This window comes from Chaetodon auriga, chromosome 19, assembly GCF_051107435.1.
Source record: "Chaetodon auriga isolate fChaAug3 chromosome 19, fChaAug3.hap1, whole genome shotgun sequence".
Taxonomy (NCBI): domain Eukaryota; kingdom Metazoa; phylum Chordata; class Actinopteri; order Chaetodontiformes; family Chaetodontidae; genus Chaetodon; species Chaetodon auriga.
This window is the reverse complement of record NC_135092.1, coordinates 14,200,564-14,213,658: the sequence shown is the minus strand read 5'-3', so window position 1 is coordinate 14,213,658 and position 13,095 is coordinate 14,200,564. Positions and strand designations below refer to the sequence as shown.

At 43.1% G+C, this 13,095-nt stretch overlaps 1 protein-coding gene across 1 annotated transcript; it reads left to right on the top strand.

The window, feature by feature from the left end:
* The first annotated feature begins 2,367 nt into the window (after positions 1-2,367).
* fbxw5 (F-box and WD repeat domain containing 5) lies at positions 2,368-11,240 on the top strand. Its single transcript, XM_076757680.1, has 10 exons — positions 2,368-2,448; positions 4,098-4,293; positions 4,391-4,548; positions 5,981-6,164; positions 6,733-6,881; positions 6,987-7,313; positions 7,412-7,595; positions 7,707-7,854; positions 7,994-8,206; positions 8,860-11,240. Exons 2-10 carry the CDS (start codon positions 4,107-4,109, stop codon positions 9,143-9,145), a joined length of 1,836 nt encoding a protein of 611 aa, XP_076613795.1. The 5' UTR covers positions 2,368-2,448; positions 4,098-4,106; the 3' UTR covers positions 9,146-11,240.
* Positions 11,241-13,095: the final 1,855 nt, after the last annotated feature.

Genomic DNA, 13,095 nt, shown 5'->3' with positions numbered 1-13,095 from the left:
GTTGGTCATATCAGCAGGTCAGTTATGATTTTTTCTGAGAAATCCATAAAGAAAGTTATAACTCTATAAACTCCTGCATCACAGGGGATTTAGACTTTCCCAGTACACATTAGTGGCAGGCAGGGTAGAACACAACATAGGTAAGACACAGGTGCTTTACGTGGTGAATGTGGCTGTATGTTGTGATGTTTTAATGAACTGACAGACAGGCCAACGATAATTTTCCACCTCTTTGGACAATAAAGTTGTATTCTATCCTATTCTGCCTTCATTAAAACAGTTTCATGTACATAAAAGAAGAAAGAAAGCACGTCAGTGAGGTGCAATCTTTGAAAATGTGCTTTTATCTAGTATTCTCTTCTGTGCTGTGACTATTTTACTGTTTTATATTGTTTGCTCTTCGTGACCCAATGTCTGTCTCTAAGTCATTAAGTAATCGTTGCCTGCAGTGATTTTGTCTTCCACATGATGGCGCCACGTACCCAGAAAAAGAAAGTCTTGTAAGAGAAAAGTAGGCCGTCTCCTGGACGAACTGCGTTAGGACAGTTGGATGACACAGACATGAACTTTCCAACCATCTGTTTACTTGAGTGGATTCATTTGCCATGCTGAACACATTGCGTTTCTACCTTTAAATGTTTCGTACATGCAGGTGTCTGTAAGCCACTTCTGAGCCACTGCTGCACTTGTCATCTGTCAGACATTATCCAACTTCCCATCAAGGACTTTTCAGACAAGTCATCATTGTCACAAGCACAGAGCAATCACAGATCAATATGCTGCAAGCAAATATGTGTCAGAGAGGAAGAAGGTGCTGGAGGAATGTGGGCATCTCTTCTGTCCACTCTGCTGGGAGGAATTAGGGATTTGGACTGGATGCTGTTTCATCACAGACTGTCCACACGTTCTGCCCTGCACAGTGAGGAAAACAACATGATTCAGACATCAGAGTGACGCAGATCATTATTTCAAATTGTCCAGCTTCACTCAGATGAGCAGCACCTTTACACTGGTTCAGACATCCTGCTGCTGTCCTGTTCCTCTTTGAGGAGCCACAGCAGGACATTATCCACTCAGCGGCATTGCGCAGGGCTCATGGAAGACAATGTGAAACACAGAGGATTCTTTTATCTGTTTGTAGCATCAGCCACAAGTCTTTTCTGCTGAGGTAATGTTGTGTTAGGTAACCTGATCCCAGCCCTATCAGGTTTAACATGCTCCATTCTACACACAGTCCTACTGTACTATGGATTTTTCATGTCTCAAGTCTTCATTAGAACTTGTTTCTCAACACAGTGGAAAGAACAAGGCTGGGTGGAATTAATTCTATCTATGAAAACCTGTTTGCGACATCACTGTCTGATTAAAGACTCGCTATAAATGCGTCTCAGAAGGTTTTACTACTTACCAGAGAACAGCAGTCACAGCATTGTTCCACTTTAATGTTTTCTTTAAAGCTGAAGTCCAGCTCATCTGATCCTTTGTGGTCAGTGTAGTGATGTTTGTGCACTGGCACTGCAAGCCAGTGACACAGTGTTTTCCAGATCAGAGACTCCAGTGCTCCAATGGCTGATGCTCACTGATGGCGGCGGTGGCGAACAGAGAGCCCCCACACAGATACAGGAAGTATAATGTTACTGTTGTGTTTTTGTTTTTGTTTTTTTTGTTTTTTTACATATTTTTTTCATTGCATGTTTACTTCATTGACATGAAAAAGGCGAACATGAGATATAGCCACTGACAATAATTAAGATAAGAACTGTATAAATCTACGATAAGGGAATTTTTCAACTAAATAATCATATATGCTCAGACTTGGATGTACATTTGTAAGTTTTTGTAAGGAACTATTTAGGTAGAGAAATATGGTAACAAAGCAATCGTATTATTTTTTATGAACATTTTAAAATATCAGTTTGTTCTTCTCAATCTGCAATTTTCACCATCTTAGCATAAACCTGGAAGTTGAAATCATGTTGTAATAATAAAGAAAACAATAAACAAAACATTTTAATTTGGCAAATAAGTAAATGCTTTTGCGAGGAATTGCTGCAAAGAGGTTATCACAATTACTTTTCAATCATCATCATCATCATTGCTATAATCATAATATGTGTGAAGAAAAAAAAAAAAGATAGTTATTCTATTCCTATTTCATAAACGCGTCACTAAATCTAGTTTCCCTTGAGTCCCTCATCAGAAACTTGCCTTTTTTAACAATAAAAGATCTAATACATCAGTCAGTCACAATTTGAAGAAAAACATATTGCTCCCTATTACATCAGAATCGATTGATTTTGCCTTGCTGGAGCGATTGTGTTGTTATCTGTTAGTAGAGCCTTTAAGATTCAGCCCCACTGGAGGATTGTTGTCATTTTTCAGTGGCTAGCCATTAGCGCTAGCTAACTAGTCCCTTGATTTTCTCTCCAACATACTCTGATCCAGCAGGTGGGTCACAGTTTATGTCAACAATTTTGGAATGAGCCAAGCTGATTAACTCATGCAATGAAAGCCTTTGTTCATAAAAGTAACCGCTAATTGTTAGAAATAAATGTCGCCAGATGTAGCTAAAAGTTGAAAACAAACGTCAGCTAACGGCTAGCTGGTTTGTTAATAGTTAGCTAGCTTAACGTTAGCTTCATAGACTGCTAGCATAGCTGTAAACTAAGCTCTTATTCATTTCGCGACCTAACATACAAAAACTTCCGCTAGTTGTCAGATCTTTAGCAGGTTAATATTGCACAGGTCAGAATGAGTCCTCGACAGTCTGCTTTCACTGTGACCACAGCAACTTGTTGTGGATTTTACGCACAGCGACAAAAATGTCCATGTTAGGTCATCTTCACATGACGGGTGGTTCTGCAAAGAAGAGCTGACACAGTTAGCCGCGATGTTAGATAACGGTACTGACTTGCTTCTAGCACGTTAAGTTAACATGAAATTGACAATGTGATGTTGTTAGCGGTTAGATTGTGTTAGCGTGTAATTGAGGAAATACCACGCCAGGGGTGTCATTCAAGCCAGTATTCAGAGGGGGGTCCTGGGGGGATTATTTTAAAACTTCACTGAGTCAGTTTTGCTAGTTCATCTCCCACTTAGAATCAGGGCAAATACTGTACGTTTATTTAGAGATTGTCATGCCAGTTATTTGTGTTGTTATGGTTATTCACTCACTTCCGCACCAGCTTCTACGCTACTGCCTCTTTTCTTGAAAAGGAGCTCAATTTTGTTTGGCTTCACCCAAAATAATTGAAGGGACATAAATTCAAATAAACACACTATATCCACAATGCAAATGAATGTAGAGAACAGATGAGTGTGCAGACATCACATAGCAGATGTCTGAGCTAATGTGCTGCTTACCTGCCCAGTCCCATTACCCTCATGTTTACTGGTCCAAAAATGGATTGATGATGTAAAAAAAAAAAATAATACTAGTAAAATAAAACCAAATGCTGGAGCATTTGCCGGCCCACCTTGAATGGGAATGACATGTCTGTACCAGGCTAACATGGCTCTGCTCCAGCAGCATACATCATAAATACCTCTTTTCACTCTGCCCTTTGATGGCTAACCAAATGGCTAGTCATTAAGTCCAGTGTCCATGAGGATGTGGATGCACTGACATGTCAAACGTAATGATGATAACGTTAATGAGCTCCTCTGTTAGCTGCAGACTTGTGTGGCTGAACACAGCTCAGTGCTGTCTGTGCATTGTAGCACACACCAGTGTAACAGCTCACAGCTGTCAGGCTCAAATTAGTCCCAGTAATGGTGGGGCCTCATGTTATTTATGGGTGCACAGGGCAAAATAAAATGACTAGTTTCAGGTCTTTTCTTCTTAATTGTCATGTATCTTCTGAGCTGGTATACATCATCTTTCTATTGACTATCAGTCGAAGAAGCAGTGTGAAAACGCCTTGATCCTTTACTAAATGGCGACACATCAGTTGGTCAGATACTATAAATACAAGCTGTGCAGCTAATTTTTGTCAAACCACTGCAGCCATAAAAACACAAAATGTATGTTAAAGTGTTGAAGCTGTTTTCACGTAACATCACAGCCATGTTCCTCATACTGTGTGTGTGCTACTCAGGATGTTAGGATGGAGTGTGGCCCAGTTCTGCCAGACAGCCTGGTGTTGGAGATCTTCCTGCGTCTGCCCCATGATGCCGTGCTGAGAGCTGGTCTGACCTGCAGACAGTGGCTGGCTGTCTCCAGAGATGAGTTTCTTTGGAGGGAGCTGTTCTACAGCTACTACCGCATACCACGCTCTGTACCTCGACACCCAGGTAAACAATTCTAATCATATCACACTGATACCAGCTTTGTGTATGGATGTTTAGAGCGATTTCAGCCTTTAATAACTCCTAATCTACGTTTGCGCAGCGGCGGTTTCGTGGTACAGGGAGTTCAAACGTCTGTTTGACTGTATCCCCTGTGTGGAGGTTCAGACGCTGAGAGAGCACAGTGACCAAGTCCTCCACCTGGCTTTTTCTCACAGGGGTCACCGGTTCTCCTCCTGCTCCAAAGACTGCACTGTTAAGGTAGGGATTAAAAGATTATGGCGGTTGCTTTCATCTTGGGTTGTATTTTCTTACTTTCTGCCAGCGTGATAGTTGACTGTGTTTAGCATTTGGTTACGTAGCTAACTGAAGGGCTTTTCTTTTCCCTGGTTTGCTGGTCGACCTGCTCTATAGCCCACAGTTCAGGGCCAAAGCGAGCTCCGGCGGGTGAACTCAGACAGGTCAAAACATGACTGCTCAACACAGTGGCACTCATACTGCAGTCACGTGTGTTTAAATGACTGATTAAGAAACTCTCACATGATATGATTATCTTTTTGACACTTTCTTATTAAACGTGAATAGAGACACTGATGTTTTTCTTCACAGGTTCTAAGCACTTTTTAGGGGTTTTATCAGAATATTAGATCTTTTTTTCAATCATATTTTTGTTCTTAAATGTTGGAACCTGTTTTCTGTGCTCGTTCTGTATAATTTTGATATTGAAGCGTTACCTATACATAGTGTAGAATAGAAAGCAAGCAAGTCGTGAATTTTGATCAAATGCACTGCTCAAAAAAATTAAGGGAACACTTAATCATCACAGTATAACACCAAGTTAAACTTCAGGGATATCAATCTGCCCATTTAAGGCAGAGTGATTGTGACTCAGTCACACCTGCTGTGGTGCAAACGAAAGTGACAACAGGTGCAATGGAGAGGCAAAGTCAATATAACCCCCACAAAGGAAATGGGTCTGCATGTGGTGGCCACGGACAGTTGCTCTCTCCTTGTCTTTCCTGACTGATTTTTCTCAGGTTTTGTCTTCTGTTCATTTCCTTGTCACTACTGGTAGCATTAGGACACAGTTAGTCGAGCTCCTCCTGGATTGCACATTTATGTGTGCGGTCGCAAGAAGGTTTTCTGTGTCTCCCAGCACTGTCTAAAGTACGTGGAGGAGACACCATGAGACCGACTGTTACACAAGGAGAGCTTTATTGATCTCACACTGGGAAAATTCAGTCATTACAACCAGCAAGTATTAAAAAAGCAAACAGTGGCATAAAAAGTCCAAGATAAAGTATATAGTCAGACAACTACATATATGTACATTTGCTACGCAGATTCTAAAAACACTAAATGCCATAAAAATTGGAGTGCAATGAAAAGTACTATTGCTAATATTCTTAAGAGAAGGGCATCAACCCAGCAGCAGGGCTGTTGCGGTATCTGCTCTTTGTGTGAGGAGGAACAGGAGTAGCCCTACAAAATGACCTGACCTTCAGACTGCAAAAACAACTTTCAGTTTAACGGGATGAACAGTCTTACTGTGCACAGCAATGTCTTGTAAAATGTAGATGCAGTTATAATAAATCCTGAGACATTTTGAGCCTTTATTAATACTGGTAGAAAAACTTGATGAGAAACATGGAAACCTTCCCTCCAAATGAGTTTTCTGACTTCTTGTATGCAGCTATGGGACACAGAGCGGCCAGATGGTAATATCTCGCTGGTGCACAGCTCCAGCATGCGTCAGTTTAACTGGGGCTACACCCAGTTCTCCCAGTTCAACGCTGATGACACCCTGCTGCTTGTATCTGGTGTCTATCTGGGCCCGCACCACTCCTCGTCTGGGGAAATCGCTGTCATCAGTCTGGGTAGGAACCAAAAAAATTAAATTAAATTCCTCAGCTGTCATGTGGCATCATTTCCTGTTGATGTTTCTTTGAGCCATATTTAGTTTTCACAATAATTCTTTCGTGGGAGTCTCCCCTCCCACAAACTAAGGTGTTTTAGGTGCAATTTCCAACAGCTATGTGTGAAGAAGGATGCTGTGGGTTGATAAGCGTGATGTATGTATGAAGCATCTGTGATTATGCAGTAAATTCCACTCATCGTCTCTGTAAATCACCTTTCTTTGGCACTTTCAATGAGGGCAAACAAACCCCTAACTCGTCTCTGTGCTGAAAACTGCCTCTTTACACTCAGTTGCCAGATTATTAGGCACACCTAGCTGTAACTAATGCAGTCTAATACATCAGCCCTGCACTACATCCTTCCTTCATGAGTATTATAATGTTCAGATTTTATTGAAACTGTTGTGGAAGGTGTTGATTCAGCATTTCTTTCAGTCTGTGAGATGTTTAAAATCAAAATGCACAACTAAAGAGTTTGTGTTTGCACTTTTTTCATTATTGTGTGTCCCCATGTCTTAACGCACTGTAGAGAATTACACGCTGTTGTCGCGCGTCAGGAACAAGCCGTACGATGTGTTTGGCTGCTGGCTGAATGAGACTCACCTGATCTCTGGGAACCTGCACTGGATAGGCAACATGACGTCCTGCTCTGTGCTCTGGCTCAATAAAGCCTTCCAGGTGGGACCGAGTGCACGTCAGGAAGAATCTTTTCATTGTGCAGATGGAGGAGGAGGCAGTGATCCATAATAATAATACGTCCTCCACAATGTCATTCCTCCGCAGGATGTCGAATCAGAGAACGTCAATGTCGTTAAGCGCCTTTTCAAGATCCAGAACATCAATGCCAGCACCATCCGGACAGTCATGGTGGCCCACTGCCGACGTCATGACAACCCGGACTTGCTGCTGGACTACGAGGCTCAGTCCCAGGCTCGAAGGCAGAAAGGGCAGCAGCAGCACCATCACCAGCCTCTCCTCTTTGACCTGGGAACCTCCGGCAGTGAGGAAGAAGAGGAGGATGAGGAGCGCCAGAGGGAAGCGAGGTGTCACGGCCTCCCCACTGTCCGTCTTCCTCAGCCCACCATCTCAGGCTTGGACCATGTTTTGCAGGTGAGTGAGGTGTAAAACTCAGGTGTTTTTATCTGTTTTGAAATAATAATGTTGTTGTTCATTCTGCCTCTTTTTGTGCTTTTCTTCCTGCCTGTTAGAGTTGTAAAAATGTGGGGCCCATGGAGCTGGAGATTGAGACCCAGGTGGCTCAGATGATGGGCAGAGCCCACACAAAGGCCCCTGAATCCAACCTAATTGAGCCCTCTGAGCCCAGTGAGGTAGAGGACAAAACTTACTTACTCTTCACCACCGGCAGCCTTACATACTCCCCTCATCAGATAGGTAAGCAGGTGATGATGCAGGTGTGATCCACACACAATGCATGAAAGGTAAAAATTGCACACAGCGCTGTCAGACGTCTCCTCTCATGTGGGGATCTTTGTCCCTGCCCAGGTATTAAGCGGATCAAACCGGACCAGATGACCACTTGTGGTCCTGTACTGGGGGAAGAGCGGAGTTCAGACGAGTTCTTTGATTCCCTGGACCATGTCATTGATATCCATGGACACATCATTGGTATGGGCCTTTCTCCAGACCACAGGTTAGTAAATGATGTATTCATTATGCTTTAATGTAGAAAATAAGATAGCTTTGTGTGTGTGTGTGTGTGTGTGTGTGTGTGTGTGCGCCAATGCAACACATGCCATCATGACTCTAAACATACTCCTTTCATTGATCAGGTACCTTTACGTGAATAGCCGGGCCTGGCCAGCCGGGTGTGTGATCTCCGACCCCATGTCTCCTCCGCCCATTGCCGAGGAGATTGACCTGCACGTGATCGATCTGAAGAGTTTGAGGGAGGAGAGGAGGAGTCTGCGCGCTCACCGAGCCTTCACGCCCAACGATGAGTGCTTCTTCATCTTCCTCGACGTCAGCAGGGACTTCGTCGCCAGGTGCGTGACTGAGGCCGTCTGTTTCTCCAAGAATAGATGCAGCTTTCACACTTGAAGCTATCACCATTAATTTGCCTGCATTTTGCCATGAAGTGATCATGCATGAATAGGGAAGTGATACTGCAATGGTGGAAAATTTGTTAATGCAATTTGACTGCTCATGTTGGAGTAACATCTGTCTCCATGCTGGCATATTGTATGAACAGAAGCATCTCAATGCTCCTGTAATTTACTTACTCAACGGTCCTGAAGGTAAATTTATCCTGAAGGTAAATTTAAGATTACCGTTTGATACCTTCCTGAAGCTCTCTTAGCTCAGTAAACTCAGAAAATGCCAAGAAAGGAAATATTCTTACACCTATTTCCCTTATTAAACAGAAAAATACAATCTTTCAACTTCTGAGTTTGTCTCTTTTACCCAACGAAGTTTAATGAGCTAATCAAACTCGAGAGAAGCAGGATAAATCTCACGAAAACTGTCTTGATTATGAAGATGTTCTGGCTCTACATGCTGTTGTACATACTCACATGTCCATGTGTACATTTAAAGACCATGAAAAAATCCCTTTCTGCTGTGGTTTCAGTGTGAGTGATGGGGTAAAGCATCCTCAGTCCTCTTCTTGTGTACTGACTCTCTGCTCTCCTGCCTGCAGTGGAGCAGAGGACAAGCATGGTTACATCTGGGACCGTCACTACAACATCTGTCTGGCACGTCTGGCGCACGACGACGTGGTGAACTCGGTGGCGTTCAGCCCTGCCGACCAGGAGCTGCTGCTGTCGGCCAGCGACGACTCCACCATTAAGGTATGGCGCTCACCGCGCATGGTCCGCCTGTCGCAGGCCCCCGCCCGGCCGTCGAGGCCCCGCAGCTTCCTGTCATCCTGGCTGAGCCGCAACAAGAACTCAACATCTGCCGGCAGTGTCAATGGAAAGCCATGAGTCAGGTTGGGAAACAGTCACAGCGGGAGGGAGCCGGGAGAGGAAAGCTTGATCTTTTTCCTCTGTGATGTGAATCTATATATACACTCCATGTATATGTTCAGTGTGGTTACAGTCAGTGGTTTTGCTTGAGCTCACGGTGTTGTGACACGCAGCAGTGCTCGGCGTCTTCAGCAAGCAGGAGCCGGGATGTGATGTGACTCAGGGTTAGACAGAGTGCGCTGTTGCACCAGCAAAGGACATAAATCACCACAGACTCTGTTTCGCTGCTGACAGGAGTGATATGAAACGTTGTCAGAAAAATGCACAAGACAGACGTCCAAACACGTTGTCAAGAGATGTTTTTTCTTTTTTTTTTTTGGTCTGTTTTTATCTGTAACTTTGCGTCTGAACAGGTCAGACTCAGGACTCCTGGACCTGAGGCGTAAATGTACCGCAAAGTTGAAACCTTATGATCCCAGCTGTCGTGTTCTGCCCGTCAGAGAAGTGCTGTGAGTGAGAATTATTTCACAAAATGTCTTTTCTTATTAACGGATATATCCAATTGATGTGTTGAGTATGAACACTTCATAAAACCTGTTTTCAGACAATTACAAAACCATTTCACACGAGAAGGGAAGACAGCATTTGGCTGCATTGACTGCAGTCTCCCTTGGTTTTTAATCATCCCATCGCCCCAGAAATGATTGATCACTAGTCTAATCAACGTAGCATTACAGAGTTGTTTAATCTAGAAGAGTTGTTGAGGAACAGTTAGCGTGAAGCATGACTGTGAACAAAAAAAAATGTTGTATGCGTAGCTAATTGTTATTTGGCCTGTTGTTCTATGTAGAAACGTATTTAAACACCTTTATCCATGTGTGGCTCAAAGCTGCGCCCTTTAATTCTGTCACGACTTTCTGACATCAGGATGAATCTCAGATCTAAATTATTACGTGTGACAGGTTTGTCCAGTCTCCAGGCGACACTTGTCCATTTGGTCTTGTCTGTCAAAACAGAATCACCACCCGTCCTCCAACAGAGTCATATTTATATACTTTATACGCCCTTCAGGATACATACTGCATGTTTTTATGCAGGTGGTGGTGCTGAGGAGGTCATCATGATTTCAATATGGCCTAAGTTCACTAAGAATCACATATAATGTTCAATAAATATTGTACATGCTGTAAAATGATGGTTTTATTTAAGTCTGTTAAAAGAACAGATTGTGCACCGCTGGCTGAAAGACCATTTAACTTTACTTTAGACATAATATGTGTGTGTAGTCCACCTTAGAAGTGCCATGGAATACCTTGGCTGAAATTTTATTCATTTAAAAGAACAACAAAGAGAGAAAAATCATCTGAAATGCTCATATAGTCAGAATGAAATCAGAAAACATAAGTGGAGCAAACCTCCTGCTGCCTCAGCTCAAAAGCCTCATCTTTGTTTTTGTCTTCTGGACTCCAGCAGTCTGTAGATGTTTGTGTGTACACGGGTTACCCCTTTACTTCCCATCATGCTTGTAGTCCCCCTCGAGATCCTTCAGTGTTATCGCTCAAGGACCGGTCTCAAAAAGTTGCTGTCAAACCAGCACAAGCGTCAGGTACTTTACCTGTAGATGTTTGTCTTTCCTTGGTGATTCCCTGCCGGGGACGGACGTGACTGATTTTAAAACCCTGTTCAGTCTGATTGTGGGTTGTCTCATTATCTAACTCTGGCTGTACCTGCATGTTGTTTTTTTTCCACAGAAACCTGTGTGAATGTGTCGGTTCATCGGCTGACTCTCGCCACCCATTGATCAGTATTTTCCATGTTTTGATGTTTGTGTAATCAGTTTCTCCTCAGCTCCCAACGTTCTCAACGATTGTTTTTACCGCAGCTCCACCTTGTCCCATCGTGTGTCCTGTCCTCTAACGTTATTTTCATACTCCCCTAAAATAAAAGGCATGCCCTGAAAGGCCAGAAGTCTGCCAAAGTGTCAGATTAATATTCTTTTTACTGTTTTCTACTGCAGATTATCTTCTTGAGAAATCGAGTGAAAATACCCATCAGTTTCCAAAGTGCAGGAAAACGTCTTCAAACGCCACATTCTGTCCAACCATCAGACCAAAATCCAAAAACATCCAGTCTACGATCACATAAAAGAGAGAATAACAGCATATTCCTCAAAAATGAGAAGGAGGAACGAACAATTCATCCGTTGTGAAGGTAGCTGAGGGTTACTTTTCAAGTCGACTTGGTTTTGCAGCTCTAAACCAAACTAGACAATTTGACGTTACTAACGATACACCTGATGATGGTGATAGAGGCAAATGTGAGAGATCGTCATAGGTATTACATGGCGGCTCGAGAGGAAAGTCAGAGGATCATTAAAGTCAGTGGGATTCATCCTCTGGGGACCATGGACGTACTAAATTGTATGAAAACATTAGTTATTGAGTTAACAGACTGACGGTCTCATCCATAAAGCCACGCTGCTAGCACACTTATCTGGAGCTTTCATCTGCATCTCATGGTCTTCCTCAGCCAAAGACCATCCTTAAACAGAGACAGGCGTAAGGATCCCCCTGTACTCAATCTCTCAGTGCTTCATAGAGGTCCCACACAAATGAGAAAACGCCTCCACTGAGGAGCAGCATGAGACTCAGCTGAAAGCTTTCAAGAAAGTAGTAAGTGGACCTCTTTTAGGGGGACATTTTCATTTGACGTCACACGCTCATCATTCACTTGTGTGAAAGTCCACAAAATGTCCATTGGCAACACAAGAGAATGAGCTTTTGAACACTGAGCTGTCACGAAACTGACAGCTACTCTCCCTCCAGGAGGGTTTTTCCATCCGGCTGTTTGTCGTGTCAAAGCAAGACATGAAGACGTGTCGGCTGTAGCGCTTCACAGTAGGAGCCACAACTGATCTGAAATGCAGTGGGTTGTGGTTTTGGCTAACACTTCAATGCGCTACTTTCGTATTGAGGCGTCACCAGTTTCATTTACTTGAAATATGAACTATGTGGTGATAAGGGTGGTGAAAAATAATTTGAAGCTGAACTGTCAAAATGGTTGGAACGCAATGGTTAAAGTCAACAGTTTCCACTTTTTAAAAGGTCACTTCATCTGAATCTTACCACTTCAATCAATCCATGCAGGTTATTTTGGTTTCATTTGCTCAGGTTTTGAGTTTGCTCCTGTTTGAGAAGCACTAACGTGATTCAAAAAGGACTAAAAGACGAGCCACACTAGCTGATCTGTGAGGCTGCAAATGCTAACACTGGCCTGGCCACATGCTCAGTGACAATGCTAACATGCTAATGTTTAGCAGGTATGAAATTAAACCTGTTCACCATCTTGGTTTAGCTTGTTAGTATGCTAACATTTACAAGCCACAGCTGAGGCTGATGGGAATGTTATTAGTTTTGCAGATATTTGGCCCAAACCAAAGTAACTGGACAAATTCAAAGTGTGACCTGATGAAACTTCATCCTCTGGGGAACATGAATGTTTGTATAATGTTTCCAATAACTGTTGAGATACTTCAGTCTGGACTAAAGTGGTGTACAGACAGACAGACAAAGTTAGCAAATGCTAACGTGCTAACATGTTAAACTAAGATGGTGAACATGCTAGCATGCTAATGTTAGCTCACAGCTTCACAGAGCTGCTGGCGGGCCTGCAGACTCTTCGCCTTGTTTGGTGATACTGTGAACTGAACCTTCAGTGACCTCTAAGTACAGCAAACTGTTTGACTGTTCTGGTGACTTTGCATTTCTCAGCATTGCTTGTTGGGTGTGGGTGTTTGACTTTGACCTCAAACAATATAAGGCGTCACGCAGTCCACGAGGCATGTGTGTGACCTGCTATCTCGATATGCGTGTGAAGAGATCCAGCCTGGCTTTGTCGCTTTGACAGCTGGCTGTATTGCAAAGTTTTGTGGGCATTTTTGTGCCATTATGTGTGTAAACTAATAACAT

Excerpts from the sequence above, each read along its gene's own strand:
- fbxw5 (XM_076757680.1), top strand. The coding sequence starts at position 4,107 with ATGGAGTGTGGCCCAGTTCTGCCAGACAGCCTGGTGTTGGAGATCTTC. Across the intron at positions 7,855-7,993 it reads GGCCTTTCTCCAGACCACAG|GTACCTTTACGTGAATAGCC; the intron begins GTTAGTAAATGA and ends TTCATTGATCAG. Across the intron at positions 8,207-8,859 it reads AGCAGGGACTTCGTCGCCAG|TGGAGCAGAGGACAAGCATG; the intron begins GTGCGTGACTGA and ends TCCTGCCTGCAG.